Here is a 20,785-nt window from a genome sequence, read left to right as displayed (position 1 = left end):
TTAGGTATCATTTTAATTTTTGATACTATATTTAAACTTGCATAAATGAAACTTTTTAAACAAAGACACATTAGCTTTAAAGAAACCAGGGAGTATAAAGCAAAAATCAGGTAAAGATGATAAACAGACATTTCTAGGTTTACTCTAATGGGTCCTTGTGCCCACTTTCTGAGAAACCTATAACCCCATCCCCAAAATCACAGGTGTCATTGGTTTAAAATAAGTTATGTTTTTTTATCCATTTTCTTTTTGGGGGTTCTATTTTAGTGAAACCCTAAACCAAAATCAAATAAAAACACATCACTATCAAAGGCAACAGAACATAAAGCAAGACCCACCTCATCCTTCAACTGAGCTAAAAAAAGAGGTAGAAGATGTTCAATGGTATTTTCTTTGCCTAAAATAGTAGACAATCCCATAATTACAGAAGCTAGAGCCGATTTGACATGTTGACTGGTATCGGATACTAATTCCTAAAATAAAATCAAAATTAAAAACCTTTATTACAAGACAACAGAAACTTCCATACCATTATTCTGGGAGACAGAGTCTTGCTCTGTTGCCCAGGCTGGAGTGCAGTGGCGTGACCTTGGCTCACTGCAGCCTCACCCTCCCAGGCTCAAGCACTTCAGCCTCCAGAGTAGCTGGGTCTACAGACATGCACCACCAGGCCTGGCTAACTTTTTTTTATTTTTTGCAGAGACAGGTTCTCACTACATTGCCAGGGCTGGTCTTGAACTCCTGGGTTCATGCAATCCTCTTACCTTGGCCTCTCAAATTGCTGGGATTACAGGTGTGAGCCACCAGGCCTGGCCTGATTTTTTTTTTTTTTTTTTTTTTTTTGAGACAGGGTCTCACCCTGTCACCCAGGCTAGAGTGCAATGGCATGATCATAGCTCACTGCCATCTCAACCTCCTGGGCTCAAGCAATCCTCCCACCTCAGACTCCCAAGTAGCTGGTACTACAGGTGCATGCCACCAGGCTCAACTAATTTTTGTATTTTTTGTAGCAATGGGGTCTCACTATGTTGCCCAGGCTGGTCTCAAACTCCTGGGCTCAAGAAATCCTCCCACCTCAGCCTCCCCAAGTGCTTGGATTACAGGCATGTACCACCATGCCCGACCCCAACGAATTTAAAGACAGCACTATTTCAATATTGATTAGTTGATAATGTTTCCTCAGACTACTTGTTAGGTAACATAAACCTATGCACCAAAGAGCAGTTTACAATTACAATGGGCTAATAAGTAATGAATAACAATGTTGCACATTAACACATCTTCCCCATTCATTCCCTGTCAACCTTTAAACTCAAAGAGCTTTAAGGTAAACAAACAAAAAAAATGAGATTAAGGTTTACCTTCATATAAATCGGAGTGAAACAAAATAAACTAAAGTCAGGTTTACCTTTATATAAGGCAGAATTTGATTCATAATTATGGTCTCTCTATCTTCAATGGACAAGTTCTCACCAAGTTCTAAAAGATAAATAGAAAAAAAAGAATGCTTTCACAGGGCCATTTACAAAGAGCTAAATGAAGACATTTAACCAAGTTTATCAATAATTTCAATTAAATAATATGTTTAAGCAAATAAGGAAAACAGCTCTTGCTCTAAATAAACTTTTTCGTGAAATCTCTATGCCATTGCGTATCACACCGATCCAACCTGAAAGGCATTTTTTTTTTACAAAAACAAGACAAAATGATTTCTTGGTTTTAAATATAAAGGGACTATCTTTATGTGACAATGTAACATTTCCACACACTGAAAACACTCCTATGTATTTTAAAAACATATTCTAGAACAAAAAACATGCAAACTTGACTAACAAAAAATGCACCAAAATGAATGACACATGTTCCAACATAAATTGAACTCCTTAACCTTTTACTTTGTGGGCAGCAGCCGCCCGGACTTCAGCTTCACAGTCTTTAAGTAGGTTCTGAAAGGCGGGAATGAGGTCATTTAGAGTGATTTTAGGACCCATGGCTTTCTGGAGCTATAAAAGAATTTGAACGGGTTTTAATGTATACTAACAAAATAATTAACAAGAACAAAACAAAATTGTGCAATCTGTAAGTACATATTTTTGCCACAGCACTTCACATTGAAAAGAATTAATTCAGAAACTTTGGGTACAAAAGCAAGTCTATGGGTTTTCAGGTTTATTTCCTTAGTACTTAAAAATGATCATTTTACCTCTGAAAATTTGTCAGCCACCATATAGCGAACTCGCCAAGATTTGTCTTCTGCTGCTTGTCGAAGTGTAGGCATCACCAAAGTCTCAAGGTCATCCTGAGGCAATAACTGGGCAATACTGACACAAGCTTCCACAGCAAGGAGGCGCACTGAATCCTAAAGGAACAAAATTTCTGTAATTCAGACATTTACTGAGACCCATGGGGAACTGCTGTGGGGTGGTGCAGGTGTTTAAAAAAATAAACACCACCAAGACTGCTACACCTTATATAGTTTCACGTCTTGACATCTTTTTTTTTTTTTTTTTTTTTTGAGACAGGGTCTCACTCTGTCACCCAGATTGGAGTGCAGTGGCACAATCTCGGCTCATTGCAACATCCGCCTCCCAGGCTCAAGTGATTCTCCTGCCTCAGCCTCCCGAGTAGCTGAGATTACAGGCAGGAGCCACGACGCCCAGCTAATTTTTGAATTTTTAGTAGAGACAGGGTTTCCCCATGTTGGCCAGCCTGGTCTCAAACTCCTGACCTCAAATGATCCACCCGCCTCGGCCTCCCAAAGTGCTGGGATTACAAGCGCGAGCCACTGCGCCTGGCCATGTATTTACATATTAAAAGAGCTGCTCCCGGCAGGGCGCAGTGGCTCATGCCTGTAATCCCAGCACTTTGGGAGGCTGAGGCGGGCGGATCACCAGGTCAGGAGAGCGAGACCATCCTGGCTAACACAGTGAAACCCCGTCTCTACTAAAAATACAAAAAAAAATTAGGCCGGGCGCGGTGGCTCACGCCTGTAATCCCAGCACTTTGGGAGGCCGAGGAGGGTGGATCACGAGGTCAGGAGATCGAGACCGTCCTGGCTAACACAGTGAAACCCTGTCTCTACTAAAAATACAAAAAATTAGCCGGGCGAGGTGGCAGGTGCCTGTAGTCCAAGCTATTCAGGAGGCTGAGGCAGGAGAATGGCGTGAACCCCAGGGGGTGGAGCCTGCAGTGAGCCGAGCTCGCGCCACTGCACTCCAGCCTGGGCGACAGCGAGACTCCGTCTCAAAAAAAAAAAAAAAAATGAGCCAGGCATGGTGGCGGGTGCCTGTAGTCCCAGCTCCTCAGGAGGCTGATGCAGGAGAATGGCGTGAACCCAGGAGGCGGAGCTTGCAGTGAGCCGAGACTGCGCCACTGCACTCCAGCCTGGGCGACAACTCTGTCTCAAAAAAAAAAAAAGAAAAAAAAAAAGAAAGAAAGAAAGAGCTGCTCCCTTTGCCTGGGAATGGCATGTCAAAGTCATAAAGATAGAAATGACTTTGTACTATGAGTAAACAGCAAAGTAATTACCTTGGCTAGAATGCAGAGTTTCTATAAAGGAAATGAAAATTTTAAAATTAAGTAAAAAAAAAAAAAAAAATTTTAATGATGCCTTCAAAGCCTTACTATAACAGAAAGTTGAGGGATAAAAATGAAAAGAATACTTGTAGAAGTTATTTATAACAGATTAGGAGAAAGGTATAGAATAAGAGTAAAGGAAATCACTTAGCTTAGTTTTCAAAAAACTCAGATCAGGGTGGCAGTAACAGGAGTGTAGGCAGCATAAGATGATGACTTGGAAAGAAATACACAGAACAATTAAAAGTTAGAAATCAAAAACAAAAATCAGTTGGATTTAAATGTTGAAGATCAAGGACAGAATAACTTTGAGGAAGCTGTGGCTAGAAAAACACAGAAATTAGAAAAGTATGGGATTAATGAACTCAACTTTCCAAATGTAAACAGCCAGTGCCAACGTGACCCTATGTCCTTTGAGCAAGCGGAAAATACACAATTAAGACAAATCAATGAGGGGCCAGGCGCGGTGGCTCATGCCTGTAATCCCAGCACTTTGGGAGGCCGAGGCAGGCGGATCACCTGAGGTCAGGAGTTCAACACCAGCCTGGCCAACATGGTGAAACCCCATCTCTACTAAAAATACAAAAATTAGCCAGGCGTGGTGGCACGTGCCTGTAATCCCAGCTACTCAGGTGGCTGAGGCAGCAGAATTGCTTGAACCCAGGAGGCAGAGGCTGCAGTGAGCTGAGATCACGCCACTGCACTCCAGCCTGGGTGACAGAGCAAGACTCCAACTCAAAAAAAAAAAACACCAAAAAAAAAAGAAAAATCAATGAGAAATTAGAAAATGAGACTGCAGATTTGTATATTATACATATATAGGTAGAATCTTAATACATGTAAACATTAGCACCCAGAAGAAATAGGTAAAAAATTTTAAGTGTGTACAATAAGTTATGTATGTTATTACGTATACATATACTTGAGAGACATAACAGTGACTCCAACTTCCAAAATATTACACATCTTAGAAACTGTATATCAACAATAACTGACTATATGCCAAAAACACACACATTCCTCTGTATGCAAGCGCACAGGCTAAAAAAGACAGGACTAAGTTCTTGGTAGTGACTACACAGATATCTTTGGATTTCGAAAATGATGCTAAATCATGGGACTGCTAATCAACTACTGAAATACAAGCTAACACGTGTTTGTCAAAAAATTACTTCTCTGGTCGGGTGCAGTGGCTCACATCTGTAATCCCAGCACTTTGGGAGGCCAAGGTGGACAGATTACAAGGTCAGGAGTTCAAGACCAGCCTACCCAACACAGTGAAACCCCATCTCTACTGAAAATACAAAAAATTAGCCAGGCATGGTGGCAGGCTCCTGTCATGCCAGCTACTCGGGAAGCTGAGGCAGGAGAATCACTTGAACCCAGGAGGCAGGCGTTACAGTGAGCTGAGATCACGCCATTGTACTCCAGCCTGGGCGACAGGAGTTGAAACTCCATCTCAAAAAAAAAAAAAAATTACTTCTCTTCCAGAACTTCGTTTTCTCTCCTATACCTGTTCCTCCTCCCAGAATTTTCTCCATCTTAACGATGATACCATCATCCACCCAGTTGCTCAAGCAAAAAATCTAGGAGACCTTGATTTCTCTCCCACTCATCCAATCCAATAATACTAACCTATTGATCCCACTTCCAAACTGACATCCAGATCCTTTCCATCTTCACTACCACCCTATTACCATCATCATCTCATGCTGAGACTTGAAATGTGGCTGGTACACATTATTTACACTCAAATAATAAGATTTTGGAAAATTTTGGTTGAATACAAATATTGTTAATTTCACCTATTTCTTTTTACTTTTAAAAACATGGCCAGTAGAAAACTTAAAATTAACGGGTAGCTTACATTATAGTTCTGTTGAAAAGCACTGTTTTAAACTATAACGTTTAGGTAATAAATGCGCAAAGAAGGCCGGGCACGGTGGCTCACGCCTGTAATCCCAGAACTTTGGGAGGCCAAGGTGGGTGGATCACAAGGTCAAGAGATGGAGACCATCCTGGTCAACAGGGTGAAACCCCGTCTCTACTAAAAATACAAAAGTTAGCTCGGCATGGTGGCATACGCCTGTAGTCCTAGCTACTTTGGAGGCTGAGGCAGGAGAATCACTCGAACCCAGGAAGCAGAGGTTGCAGAGAGCCGAGATTGCACCACTGCACTCCAGCCTGGTGACAGAGTGAGACTCCTTAAAAAAAAAAAAGAAAAGAAAAAAAAGTGCAAAGAAAACTAAGGCTGTGCTTACCATAAAAGTCAGGATAATGTCACTTTTAAGGAAATAGAGTGGCAAGTGGAGGAGGAAGGAAGAGTTTGTGTTTGAAAGGGAATCCATGGAGGGATTCTGGGATAGTGGCTGTCAAAGTGATGTCTCCTATCATAGGTGATCGTTAACAAGTTGGTATTACCTTCTAATAGTTCATTAAGTTATACATTTATTTTGTACATTTATTATTAGAATAAAAATTCTAATAATTTTTAAGATTATTTTGAAAGTAGGATTTAGATCTTTAGATTTAGGATCTGAAAATGAGACTCATTAATATTGTCCTGGGGCTTGTGGTCCTATACACATGAAGGATCTTAGGGCAGGCAACATGCAAATTAAAAGCCCAAAAGGACTATTCTAGAGTCCAGGAACTCTGGGAGCTGATCCTATTAAGCACCATTACAGAGAAGCGGTACAGCCTAGCTGTGAAGGGCACAAATTCTGGAGCCAAACCACCTAGATTCAAATTCTGACTCCACTACTGCTAACTATGCAAACTTGAGCAAGTTACTTAAACTTTCTGTGCCTTTGTTTTCTAATGTGTAAAATGGGCTATCTCATGGAGCTGTTGTAAGGACTGAATTACTTAATACATATAACTACTTAAAGGCAGAGAAAAATTAAGTACTTCATTTGGATGTTTGCTAGTTTTATCGTTATTTCTATACCAAAGAGATCTAGATCTTCAGAATTGAATACAATTATGTGAAGTAATCCCATACACTACTATAGAAGAAGCAGAGAGTCAAATAGCTTTCCTAACACATTCTAAGCTTATTTATCTGAAAAGTCAAAAATTCCAGGAAACATTGCTCCCTCATATTACAATACAGCCAGCAATTCCCAAAGGTATGTTACCCTCCATGCTGCTTTGGTCTTCCTTTCTAATTATGGCTCCCATTTCCTCTCTGACTCCCCACTCTCTTAACAGCTGCTAATTTAAGAGAGAAATCATGGTCTGGTTAAGAAAGAAACATAAGAACATTGAGATGAGCATGTTACACTTTAACCAGGCCAGAATCAGCACTAATTCTGCAAAAAGAATCATAACAAGAAAACTAAAACTCCCCAAAGAAATTCTGAAAATTTAGAGGAAAGGAGCATATCTGTGTCCCTTAAATACTAAGAGTTAGTTTACCTGTTCATCTGAAGCTAGATTAGTGAACAGTGGAACAATTTCACTTTTCACACTGTCTAATTCCAAAACTTTTGCAAATTCACCCAATTTGGAAGCAGCAGCACGTCGTACCATTGGTGTGTCATCTGAGCACAAGGAACGGAACTGCCTGCAACATAAAACAATGAAGGTATTTCCCATCAAATAACACTGACTAAATCTGCCCCCATACACACAGACAGACTTTTAGAGGTTTCATCTTACAATAATCAGTGACTAAGCTTCTACTCATAGAAGTAACAAAAATAAAACATATTCAACTGGATAATAAAAAGTGACATCATAGGCCAGGCATGGTGCCTCACACCTATAATCAAAGTACTTTGGGAAACCCAGGTAGGAGGACTACTTCAGGCCAGGAATTGAAAGCAGACTGGGCAACATAGCAAGACCCTATCTAAACCCCAAAAATATTTTTTTTGCTGTTGGGGGGTGCTCAAGTGAACCTTCCACCTCAGGCTTCTGAGTAGCTAGGAACACAGGCGGGTTCCACCATGCCCAGCTAATTTTTTTTTTCTTTTTAGTAGAGACAGGGTCTCACTATGTTGCTCAAGCTGGTCTTGAACTCCTGAGTTCAAGCAATCCTCCCACCTCAGCCTCTCAAAGTGCTGGGATTACAAGCATGAGCGACTGCATCCAACCAGAAATTTTTTTAAAAAATTAGCCAGGCGCAGTAGTGTATGTCAGTAGTCCTAGCTACTTGGAGGCTGAGGCTGGAGGATCGCTTAAGCACAAGAGTTCAAGGTTGCAGTGAGCTATGATTGTGCCACCACACTCCAGCCTAGGCAACAGAGCAGGACCTTATCTCCTTAAAAAAAAAAAAGTCATAAATCCTACGATGCTAGTATCAGCCACTCATTGGTAACAACGTACTATGTAAATTGTCAGCTACAAGTTCCTAGTAATCCCAAATAACTCATAGCTTACTGTCTGATTTCTGCTTTAACAAAGCAAAAAAACACCATAGCTTACCGTCTGATTTCTGCTTTAACAGCATTTGATGCCCTGGGATAGCAAACGCTGAGTAAACCACATGCAGATGTGCGAGAGGTGAACCAATCCCCACTTGCTAGGCGTTTCACCAGAGGTACAAAATAAGCTTCCAGAGCAACAGGAGTATGCTCCTGGGAGATCTGTCTCAGGGACTCCACAGCCTTGTCACGAACAACAGTCTCTTCCACAGTTGCCAGATTTTCCAAAGGAGGCTGAATGGATTAAAAAGGAAAACCAGAGAAGAAAACTTACTGAATCAGGTTAGAAACAGATAATCACCTTTTAAAGTGACTGAAGGGAGGTGGTACACGTAACCAGAATGTTAGCTCTATCATACCAAATGGTTACTTTCAGCTCACACAGTGATGACATATGGTGCGGCCAACCCAAAGACACGACTTCTGCGGAAAAGCCAAGATCTCGTGTCCCAGATGGCAATTCCCAGATGGTGTCTACAAATGACACAGTGTAAGAGACTTGACACAATATTAATATTACTGTGAGCTGAATCACTAGGTTTAAAAGATACACAGCCAAATTCAGACAGGATCATGTATATTTCCTCAAGAGTAAGTACAAAAATATGACCAATGTTAGGCACCACAAATACAGGATAACAGCTTGTCAGGTCACTGAGTCTACAGCCTTTTCAGTATCATTCCACCATTCCCAGAGGTGCAAGCAACCCTTATCCACCATCTCCATCCCACCCTTTTATCCAACCTATAAAATGCTGAGTGCAAAATTGATTTTTTCAGAACACATTCAGCAACTTTCCATTAGCCATAGGGCAGAAAGGAGTTTCTGACAGAACAATCAAGTGAAAACTACAGAGATTGGCCGGGCACAGTGGCTCACATCTGTAATCCCAGCCCTTGGGAGGCTGAGGTGGGCAGATCACTTGAGGTCAGGAGCTCGAGACCAGCCTGGCCAACATGGTGGAACCCTGTCTCTACCAAAAAATACAAAAATTAGCCAGACATGGTGGCACACGCCTGTAAACCCAGCTTACTCAGGAGGCTGCGGCATGAGAATCGCTTGAACCCGGGAGGCAGAGGTTGCAGTGAGCCAAGATTGTGCCACTGCACTTGAGCCTGGGTGACAGAGTGAGACTCTTGTCTCAAAAAAAAAAAAAAAAAAAAAAAGTAAAGTACAGAGATGGTAAGACACCTTGCTTACAGCTTTAGAAATAAAAGAAGCCAAACGGGGTGGATGGTCTGGATTAAGAGCAGTAACTCAATATGGCATGGCCTAGTAAAACGTGGAAACAGGCTGGATCTCTGAATCTCTGTCTTACTGAGTTTGCGTGTAGTCCAGGTAGATTCTACACATGCCATGAGCTACAGATTTTAAAGCATAAAACCCACATATAGAACTAACCAAGAGTGAAACAGAAGCATAATGAGTTAAAGAAAAGAAGTGTGTCTAATAATATATTTTATAAATTGTTTGATACACACAGGTAGACAGTATTCAGCTTTCCTAGAAGGTATTTCAGAAACCCATTGAAAAGATACTGTTTCTCACTTGCCAAGGCATTTCATGATCTGTCCCCTGCCTACTGCAACCCCCTCTCATGCACTACCACTGGATAATAGCTATCATTACTACAGGATGAGGCCATGCTCCTGAGAATTGCTTATGAGTGGTCTCTTGATTTGAACTCTGCCTGGCCCTTGATGACACTCTGCCTACCCAGCCTCAACACTTCCAGCAGTTCTTTTTTTTTTTTTTTTAAGAGATAGGGTCTTGCTCTGTTGCCCAGGCTGAAGTGCAGTGGCACAATCATGGCTCAGTGAGGCCTCAGACTCCTCATCCTTCTGCCTCAGCCTCCCGAGTAGCTAGGACTCAGACAAATGACACCATGCCCAGCTATTTTTTAAGAGTTGGGGTCTCACTATGTTGCCCAGGCTGGTCTTGAACTCCTGGCCTCAAGCAATCCTCCTGCTGCTTTGGCCTCCCAAGGCAAGGATTACAGGTGTGAGCCACCACACCCAGCCACACTCCAGCAGTTTGGAACCCAGCCTGTTTCATGCTTCCAAGCCTCTGAAACTCATTTTTTCAATACATGATTATTGGTGTATTCTAGCTTTGAGGACACAGAAGAAACAAAGCAGACAAGGTTCCTCACTCTAGTGGCATTTACATTCTAATGGAGTAAGACCACAATCAATCAAGAAAAGAAGTAGATGGTGATGAGTACTCTATAGAAAAACGGAGTAGGATAATGTGGTAAGGGATGACCGGAAGGCTATTTTAAGTTGAGTGGTTGGGGAAAACCTCCCTGAGGAGATGCACTGAAGTTGATCCCTGAATGACAAGGAGCCAGCCACAGAAAGCTTGAAAGAGCTTTTCATTAGAGGGAAGACCTAGGGCAAAAGTCCTAAGGGAATAATGAGCTTGGTTAGTTCAAAAAACAGAAAGATGACCAATGTGAATGGAAGAGGTTATCAAGGCCTTTTGCAGTCTGTTCCCTGCCTACTGTGACCTCTTCTCAAGCAGTACCACTGGGCATATGATAATCCTACAGAGGCGGGTCATAAAAAGCCTTGCAAACTAAGGTACAGAATTTGGATTTTCTAAGAGCTATGGCAGAAGAGTGAGCCATCTGCTGGGTGATGTGAACTGTAAGGGTCGGGTGAGAGGCAAGAGTGGAAAGCATTGTTAGGAAGCTACTACAGCAATCTAGAGAAAGATGATGGTCGGGACTAGGCTAGTAATAGGAGGGATGGAAGAAAGTGGACTTACTTGAAATATACGTAGACTCTATAGGAATTACTAATGGATTAGATGTGGGGAACAAGCGAAAGAGGATTCAAGAATATATTCGAGGTTTTGGCTTGTGCAAATGGAAAGACAGTGATAACATTTACTGAAGTGGAACAACTAAATGAGAGGTGTATTTGGGGGATAAAGCTAAGTTTTGTTTTGGGTATGTTAAGTTTGAAATACCTGTTTGACATACAAGTAGAAAAAAGCATAGGCCTATATACATAGACAGAAAAAAATCTCTCTCTCTATATATATATATATTCATACTTATCTATTAATCAATCTACCTCAGGAGTTCCATGGAAAAGTCAGAACTAGAGATACAAATCACAAGAATCAGTATTACATACCCAGTATTGAAAGCTCTGACACGTACACCCCTACCTTGTCCAACTGTTGAATTCCTGGTCATCCTTTAAAACCTAGTTCAGACATCATCTCCCAAGGTCTTCCCTGATCACCCTGAGTGAATCCCTTTCTCCCCTCTATTACATGGGTATTTTGTGGGTACTTATATCTTTCCATTTAAGACTGCACAGTAATTATTTGCTGACACATAAAGGCAGGAACCTTATTCGATTCATTTTGGTGGTCATTTTTTTTTTTAAGAGATGGGGGTCTCACTATGTTACCCAGGCTGGATTCAAACTCCTGGGCTCAAGTGATCCTCCGATCTCAGCCTCCTGAGTAGCTGGTACTACAGGCTTGTGCCACCAAGCCCCCTCACATTGGTCTTTTTCAACATTAACATTGTAAACTATGATGTGTCTGATAAAGTAGACTCTCAATAAATGTCAATTAAATTGAACTAAATTCATCAAATTCACAAAGTCAGAAGCAAAAGTTAAACTGACAAAGACAAAATACTGCTAGGTGAGAATTAAGACTTCTAACATTGCGCGGGGGAACCATAAAAACAATCAAACCCTTTTTCTCCCTACATCTAAACTAATAAGTCTACAGATGCAGAAAAGAAGGACGAAGTTCTCTTATTTACAGAAAAAAAAAGAAGGGGTTGAGTCCAAAGTGCCTACAGTATTTATTCTCTCAATGACTAACATTATGACTATCTGCCCATAAAAAGATCTGCATAAAAAATGCTGCAGTGCGTCTATCACCAAACAATGTATCATTTATACTGCAAAAGTTGTAGGAGGGTCGGCAGCTTATAAATACTCACCAGCAGACAGTGGGCAAAGTCAGGACCTCCCACTAGGCCAGTGAAATTTCCCAGCTGCTCAGCAAGAGCTAATAGTACCTCATCTTCATCATAAATTGTATCTGGAAGTGACAACAACAGGGACTCATCAACATGGATATGGATAGCTCTCCCACAGCTGGACGCTGACACAAAACTAGGAACAGATTCACTATGCAACCAGTAAGGTGACCCAGTCAAAATCCTAACATTTTCTTCCTTCTCCTCAATCAACCGTCTTCCTGGATCTGTTGTGCACAACGAATTAGAAATTCATACTCCCGTATCATTTACTTTCCCAATAGCTAAATGGTTGATGTTTGACTATATCTAGCCACAACTGACAATATACTCCGTTCTGTTTCTTTTGCACAAAAAACACCTGGCTCATTTTAATGTGGGTAACAAACTCTAAAAAAGTCAGTGTTGAAAGCTACTGGAAAATGGAATGTCCCTGCCTTTCTTTAAACAAAGATTCACATACCTGTAAGGAATGGCAACAATTCACTTCGCGTCCTTTCTACTCCAAGTGCTAGGGCAATTGTTGATAACTTCTTAATACTGTTGAGTCGGAGCTTCAGAAAAGAAAGTAAAAAGAAGAACAATGTAAAGAAACGGTTGAATTTAGATCAAAAGACAAAAGGTGCTAACAGGTGAAATAATGACACAGGGGTAAGAATGAAGATAACCTTTCATTTAGATTTTACTGTTAAGGAACCTCATAGGGACTTCCAAAAAGAAGTGTAACTCGGCCTCACTAGCCGCGGAAGATTTCCTAAGAGAAACACTCAGAAGAGACCGGAAGAGAAATGAATGAAAGACAATACAACACCTAGGAAGTAAGATAATTTTAAAAAGGGAGCACTTTGGCAGTGGTGAAGCAGGTGAAACGGTTGAATACAACACCTGTGGTTTCAAAGAAAAGTTCCCGCAGAGTGGATACAACGACTCGTCCAGGTTAATCGGCCATCCCACCCCCGCTTTCTACCCAACAAGCCGAGCCAGTTCCAAGCCGAGATGAAGGGATTCTGAGGCACTTCAAAGGGCTTCTGGGCATCCTGCGCCCCTCAGCCGCTCCAGCCCCGTCTCGGCCCGGCACCGCGCTTCTCCTGCTTCCCTGCCTACGAGGCGCGGCCACCTCACGGCCCGGATGGGGCGCCCAGGCGGGAAGCGGGTTCCCCGACAACCGCTCTGGAAGGGCAAGGCTCCGGGCGGACGCCTCAGGGGGCCCGAAGCAGGGGTACTGGAGAGGTCCCCGGGAAGGTAGGGGCGTGTCACCACAGCCCCTCGCGGAGCTTTCCCCGCCTCCCCTTCAAGTTTCTGTTACGAGCCCGGCTCATTCAGTACCCCGGCCACCCCCACCGTGGCGCGGGCCTTCCCCCTTCTCTACCACGCGACCAGCCGGTGTCGCCTGTGCTCCCCGGCCTCAGTCCAGTACCTGCACGTCTTCATTGCGGAGCTCGTCGATTAAAACCGCGATTGGGTAGAGCGAATCATCTCCGTCTCCCCCGGCTGCTCCTGGGCCGGTCCCGAGCCCCGATGCGCCCGCCATGTTCTTTCTCCTACTCCTGCTGGTCACCGCCTCCCGCCCCGCGCCCAGGCCCCGCCCCGCGCCCAGGCCCCGCCCCGCGCCCAGGCCCCGCCCCGCGCCCAGGCCCCGCCCCGCGCCCAGGCAGTAGGGACTAAGGCCGCCACGTGGGTTTAGCCGAGGTTGGGGAGCTGAGTTTCTGTCCCGATGATTAAGGCTCCCTTCCGACCCCCACTGCAGGAGTTGTAGGTCTGAACTCAAGAAGACGGCTGGGCTGAGAAAGTGAATGGAACCCCTGCGTCCTTTCCCCAGCCGAAAGAAACAGGGACAGGGATTCATCCGGCTCGTTGTAGTCTGAAGGAGCCAGGGACCTACCTGAGTGATCTGCACTGTGCCCTCTTAAGACTCAGGCGGACCAAAGAGAGTGCCCGAGGCCAGGAGGAAAAAGGCTTTAGCACCTCCCCTGACTTCTTCCTGGCCCTGAGCCACTGGATCTCCAGCCCTAATTTCTCCGCTCAGCCTCAAGCTTCCACAAAACCTTTCCTCCACCTCTTCCCTCGGCCCGTTCTCCAGAATGGTATCTGGCTCCTGCTCCGTAAGACAAATAACGCGGGCGGTGAGAGAAAATGAACAGTGCTGTCCAAACTCCCCAGTCAATATTTTTTCCACGCAAGCTGTTAAAAACATGCTGCTCTCTTGTTTTTGTGTTTCTTTTCAGTTTGGTACTGGAATGGTGCCTTCTGTTGTATTTTCTTCCTCCCATTTTTTAGCTCTTTAGCATGCTAGAAGTACAACAATGAAGCAAAACTAGGACAAGCTTTAATCCTTCCAAATCGGGTGGGGTGGCTACTTTGCTTGAGCAAGAAAACCCAAACTGGCCTCTCTAGACCTCCAAGAGTCCTCAGAGGCAGCAAGGGGAAGAGGTGGAGGCATGGGAGCTCGTTCTTACAAACCTGAATGGAAAGGTTTCACTTAAACCCTTGTCAGGGTAGCACAGAATAATTAGAATGTTTTGTTTGTTTTAGACTGGAATTTAAGCAGCTTGGAGTGATAACTACATATGGTGATCACAAGCTCCGAAATGGTAATTCTATGTGCCTGATTAATAAAACTATAAATGCAGTGTAGGAGACAAACTTTTTTAAAACATGGGGTTCTGAGGCCAAGGCGGGCGGATCACTTGAGGCCAGGAGTTCGAGACCAGCCTGGCCAACTTGGTGAAACCCCGTCTCTACTAAAAAGTACAAAAATTAGCTGGGCTGGTGACGGGAGCCTGTAGTCCCAGCTACTCAGGAGGCTGACATGAGAATCGCTTGGGCCCGGGAGGCAGAGGTTGCAGTGAGCCAGGATCGCACCACTGTACTCCAATCTGGGTGGCAGAGTGAGACCCCGTCTCAAAAATAAATAAATAAATAAATAGGGTTCTTGCAAGTAAGCACAATAGAGCCTTTGAATGAATGAATACATAAATATATAAATAAATAAATAAATGGGGTTCTTGGAAGTAAGCACAATAGATAGAGCCTTTGATAGTAATGAAAGTTTGGGAACCAGCAGATCTGAACAGTTTTTCTCAAATTATGTCTGTGAATGTATTCTCTAGGGTTTTAATTTTATTTTCATTTTCATATTTTTTAGATTTGCATAAGCATATTCCGAATTATTTGGGTGACCACCTTACAACCCAGTATTGCCACACAATTTCAGCACCTACATTTACATGTGTGTTTTAGTGCTGCTTTTACCGTTCTGGGATAATGATAAAAGAACAGAGGTGGTTTTAAAATGAGAATGATACTTTCATGCACAAAATGAAAGCCAAATACGTCACGAGATTGCACTATTTGGTAGTTGTAACAGAGAAAAATGGTGAGAAAATTAAGATATCAGGAGTCACTTGGTGGCATAGGCATGTTGAACACAAAAGAAGCTGAGCTATAGCAGGTAACACCATAGTAACAATACGAGGGATGATAGTTTTAGCAAAGTACATCATTTGTCATGTTAAATTACTATAATATTTTTAATTGAATAGTATTCATTTTGTGGTTTCATTTGTATTTAATTTGTAAATTTGTTGTGGTTTTTTTAGCTGTATAAGAACTAGAAATAAAAGCACATTATTTCCTACTTTATATTTGTAAATTTAAATAACCACAGCATAATAAAAACAATTTAGCTAAACATGGTAATGCGTGCCTGTCCTCCCAGTTACTTGGGAGGCTGAGGTGGGAGGATCACTTGAGTCTAGGGGTTCATGACCACCCTGGACAATACAGCAAGACCCCCATCTCTAAAATAATAATAACAATAATGATTTAACTGAGAGTTTTCAGGATTTTAAAAAATTATTGTTGTGTGTGTGTTTTTAAGAAACAGGGTCTTGCTGCGTTTCCCAGGCTGGAGTGCAGTGGCACAATCATAGCTCACTGTAACCTTAAACTCCTGGACTCAAGCAATCCTCCAGCCTCAGCCTCGTGAGTAGTTAGGACTATAGGCATGTGCCACCACATCCAGCTTCGTGTGTGTGTGTGTGTGTGTGTGTGTGTGTGTGTGTGTGTGAGTGGAGACAGAGTCTCACCATACTGCCCAGGCTAAAAATGGATTCATATATTTAATACTACCCAACTTGGAGAGACAGAGGGCTAAGAGGTTTTTTTAACTTAGTACTTTACCAGAGGGGATTCCTGTAGGCACTGAGAGGAGAAATCTGTTTTCTTATACTTTATGTGAAAAATTCACCTGGGGCAGTGGTACACATGATGGATCACTTGAGCTCAGGGGTTCAAGACCAGCCATGGGCAACATAGCAAAACCCCATCTCTAAAAAAAAAAAAAAAAAAAAAAAAAATAGCAGGACATGGTGGTGTGCACCTATAGTCCCAGCTACTCAGGAGGCTGAGGTGGGAGGATCACTTGAGCACATGAGGTTGAGGCTGCAATGAGCTGAGGTCACGCCACTGCACTCCACCCTGGGTGAGAAAGCAAGAAACTGTCTCTCAAAAAAAAAAAAAAAAAAAGTCTTGGCCAGGTGCAGTGGCTCACACCTGTAATCCCAGCACTTTGGGAGGCCAAGATAGGAGGATTGCTTAAGTCCAGGAGTTCAAGACCAGTCCTAGCAACATAGTGAGATCCCCCCCATTCCTACAAATAAAACACAAAAATTAGCTGGGCCTGTAATGCATGCCTAGTTTCAGCTATTCGGGAGGCTGAGGCAGGAGGATCACTTGAGCCTGGGAGGTTGAGGCTGCAGTGAGCTGTGACTGCCACTGCACTCCAGCCTGGGTGACAGAGTGAGACGCTGTCTCAAAAAAAAAAAAGTCTTCAGAAATAATAAAGGAAGCATGCACAGAGAGAAGCAGATTAAGTCAGTTCCATAATGCTATTTTCCATATTAATTCAAGCTTAAGAGAGCCTTAATATGCTAACAAAAACTGGCACCTTGATGCTAAACTACTTTGTTTAAAATACAGATATGCTTTGCTTACCCAAGTACAATGAACTGGAGATTCAAGGAATAACTATGATTAAATATAAAATCACAAGCTGAGAAAATAGGCCCCAGAAAATTGCCTGGTTTGACAGTCATCAATTTTGGACTTCAGTTCCCGTCTCTGTCTCTGACTCATCATGACCTACCTCTCCCAGTACCTCAATCCCACCTTCCACCCCCTTACACCCCATAAAATGGAGCTAACCACCTCTTGTTCCCGCTTGAGTTGCTGTGATGCTATGAGAATTAAACAGGTAATAAACATGGAGATGCTAATAAATCCTTCAATGAAGGTGATTAAAACAGACTGAAGCAGAAAAAAAGGCTAGTTCAAAACCGGGGCCAAATTCTAAGGCTGACCGTCTGAATCACTTAAGATGCCTGTTAAAAATGCAGATTTCTGGCCTCCAACCCAGACCTACTGAATTAGAGTCCTTAAGAATGGGGCCAGATGGTTTACAGTGTCCACTGGTGATTCTAATGAGCATTGATACTTGAAAACCATTGATATTAAAAGTTCATCTGGAAAAACAATTTCCATGTCAATAAACAAGCATCTGCTCAGGTAGAGTCTGAAAGTCTTTGGAGGCCACCTGTGTCCAGAAGAAATCAAATGACTTATCAATAAGCAAATCTGAATCTATAGGCTGTGGGTTTTGCCAGATTCAAAAGATGGTCCCACAGCCTAAGCAACGTAGCAAGACCCTGTCTCTACCAGAAAAAAAAAAAAAAAAAAAAAAAGAAAGAAAATAGCAGAGTCTGCTGGCACACCTGTAGGCCCAGCTGCTTAGGAGGCTGAGGTGAGATGATCACTTGAGCCCAGGAGTTCGAGGCTACAGTGAGCTATGATCACATCACTACATTCCAGCCTGGCAATAGAGCCAGACCCTGTCTCTAAAAAATAAATAAATAAAAAGGATTGTCCCTCTCTTGCTGGACTTCTGGAAGTTAGCCAAGGACTATCCTCTCTCTATTCCTCCCTCAGGTCTCCTCTCCACTTCCCACACACACCCCACAAGAAACTAATAACCAGTGAATGCCAGAGGCAACAGCTGAGGTTAGGTTGAGGATTTAAGGCAGCCCTCAGGTAACAAGGTGACATCCTCAGTACAAAAGCACTGAGTTCTGACACCCACATGCAGTTCACTCATCCAGTGTGAATCAAAGGAAGACTGAGTTAAATTCGCCCGGTTCCTATAAGACAAAGCATCAAGAATATAGGAAGTATAGGCAGATGGGATCGACGGCCATCAACTCTCGTTCACGTTAACAGCTCTCAAAGTCACATCAGAAAAGCATCAGTCATCGGCCCGGTGTGGTGGCTTATGCCCGTACTCCCAGCACTGTGGGAGGCCGAGGAGGGTGGATCACCTGAGGTCAGGAGTTTGAGGCCAGCCTGGCCAACATGGTGAAACCCTGTCTCTACTAAAAATGCAAAAATTAGCCGGGTGTGGTGGCGCAAGCCTGTAATCCCAGCTACTCAGGAGGCTGAGGCAGGAGAATCGCTTGAACCCAGGAGGCAGAGGTTGTGGTGAGCCGAGATAGCGCCACTGGGAAAAAGAAAAGTGTCAGTCATGAGGATCGAAGTGACATCACTGTCATCTTCTCTGGCCCCTTGCCTCAAGTTTACTAAGCTTGCCTCTCCCTCACAGCCAAAGAGCTTTACAAATAGGTTCTCATTCAAATGCTAATCTGCTCCACAGTCGCCCCACTGTGTGAGAAGGCCAAGTGCAGGAGACCTGTAAGTGTCTCAGGGCAGATTCAGACTGTTGTCCCCCTGAAAGGGACATCAAGGGAGTGGTGGATGACACGGGTGGGAAACCTGAGGCACACGGAGGCATTTTCCAACTGTCTTCATGTGGCAAGATGACCCTGGTAAACTGATTCCAAGGGCTGTACTTAATTCATCGCAAAGTAGTGATTATCACCATAGCATTAATGATATTTTAAATTTGTATTCATGCAAAGTATGTCACCATTCTGTGGAACTCAAATATTTTCCCTTCAATTTCAGCTCAATATTTTAGCCTTCTTTTTCTTCTGTGTTTTCTTCATGGCAAATTTTTAATCCCATTTTTATGGGTGGGAATACCCCAACAAAGAGAAAGGGACTTTACCTGATGTCCCAATAAATCAGAAGCAGGTGCAGAACTCATAATCAGGGATTATTGCTACTCCCTCCTCCATCTCCTACCTCCATTCCACAGCTCATCACCACATATAACAAAGGTATTGGATTTCCAAGGCAAACTTTGCTTGAATTCTTGGGAAGAGCAAATCAAAGAAATAGGACAGCCGGGCAAGGTGGTGAGGTGGCTCACGCCTGTAATCCCAGCACTTTGGGAAGTCCAGGTGAGCAGATCTCTGGAGCTTGGGAGTTTGAGACCAGCCTAGGCAACATGGTAAAACCTCATCTCTACAAAAAATACAAAAATTAGCTGGGCACAGTGGTGCCTGACTGTAGTACCAGCTATTTGGGAGGCTGAGGTGGGAGAATCACTTGAGCCTGGGAGGCAGAGGCTGCAGTTAGCAGTGACGGCACCACCGCACTCCAGCCTGGGCAACAGAGCAAGAAAAAAGAAAAAGAAAGAGGACACTCAGTTACCTTTCACAATAGTACATACAATGATTAGGAGAGTATACTCTGGAGTCAGGAAGATGTAGGTTGAAATCCCACCTCTACCAATTACTAGCTGTGTGACTTTGGGCAAATAACCTATCCTCTCTGAATCTTGGTTTCTACATTTATACGGTGAGGCTGTTGAGCTTACCTCATGTGGTTGTTAAAAAGATTAACTAATTCATATAAAATGCATAGGTAGTACTTGGCAAGAGAAAGCACTCAAATACTATCCATTAACAGTTTTTATCTACTGAGGAAGTGGGAGCAAATAGGAAAATATTCCAATTGAACTTTGGCAACAGGAAGGACCCACATGAAAGAATGAAAGGAGTACATGATTTAGAGTCAGAATACCTGTTCTAGAAGATTTTTTTCATCAGTAAAATAGAGCTTTTACCTCTCAGACTTGTGAGGAGTGAGAGTCATGATGAAAGGTGCTTTTTTAGTGGAAAGCACCATGCAGATGTTAGAAGTTGTGTTATTTAGGCCGGGCGCGGTGGCTCATGCCTGTCATCCCAGCACTCTGGGAGGCCGAGGCAGGTGGATCAGGAGGTCAGGAGATCGAGACCATCCTGGCTAATACAGTGAAACTCCATCTCTACTAAAAAAAAAAAAAATACAGAAGTTGTGTTATTTATCACCAAGGGCTCACTGAATCTGATGCCCATGCCAAACACAAGAGAGTACATCTGGCCGGGCGCGGTGGCTCACGCTTGTAATCCCAGCACTTTGGGAGGCCGAGGCGGGCGGATCACAAGGTCAGGAGATCAAGACCACGGTGAAACCTCGTCTCTACTAAAAATACAAAAAAATTAGCCGGGCGTGGTGGCGGGCGCCTGTAGTCCCAGCTACTCGGAGAGGCTGAGGCAGGAGAATGGCGTGAACCCGGGAGGCGGAGCTTGCAGTGAGCCGAGATTGCGCCACTGCACTCCAGCCTGGGCGACAGAGCGAGACTCCTTCTCAAAAAAAAAAAAAAAAAAAAAAAAGAGAGTACATCTGGAGTCCTATGTTCAAGGTGTACAGGCCCCAGTTCTCTAAGAACAGCAGTCAGAGTTAATATCTCCTTTAGCCACAATGGTAGATTTTTTTTTTTTTTTCTGAGACTGAGTCTTGCTTTGTTTCCCAGGCTGTAGTGCAATGGGG

General features: G+C 43.3%; 1 protein-coding gene across 1 annotated transcript in view; it reads right to left on the bottom strand.

Annotated features, from left to right (window-relative positions):
* Positions 1–13,663, bottom strand: part of PPP2R1B (protein phosphatase 2 scaffold subunit Abeta) — a 41,536-nt gene extending 27,873 nt beyond the window's left edge. Inside the window, 9 exon segments of the mRNA XM_012495945.2 lie at positions 339–473; positions 1,409–1,479; positions 1,889–2,003; positions 2,204–2,359; positions 6,997–7,144; positions 8,008–8,240; positions 11,981–12,081; positions 12,483–12,573; positions 13,437–13,663. Of these exon segments, the coding sequence (XP_012351399.2) occupies positions 339–473; positions 1,409–1,479; positions 1,889–2,003; positions 2,204–2,359; positions 6,997–7,144; positions 8,008–8,240; positions 11,981–12,081; positions 12,483–12,573; positions 13,437–13,550 (1,164 nt within the window). The 5' untranslated portion in view covers positions 13,551–13,663.
* Between the last annotated feature and the right edge of the window lie 7,122 nt (positions 13,664–20,785).

The sequence above is a fragment of the Nomascus leucogenys genome, chromosome 15 (assembly GCF_006542625.1).
Source record: "Nomascus leucogenys isolate Asia chromosome 15, Asia_NLE_v1, whole genome shotgun sequence".
NCBI lineage: Eukaryota > Metazoa > Chordata > Mammalia > Primates > Hylobatidae > Nomascus > Nomascus leucogenys.
This window is presented reverse-complemented; position numbering and strand designations above follow the sequence as displayed.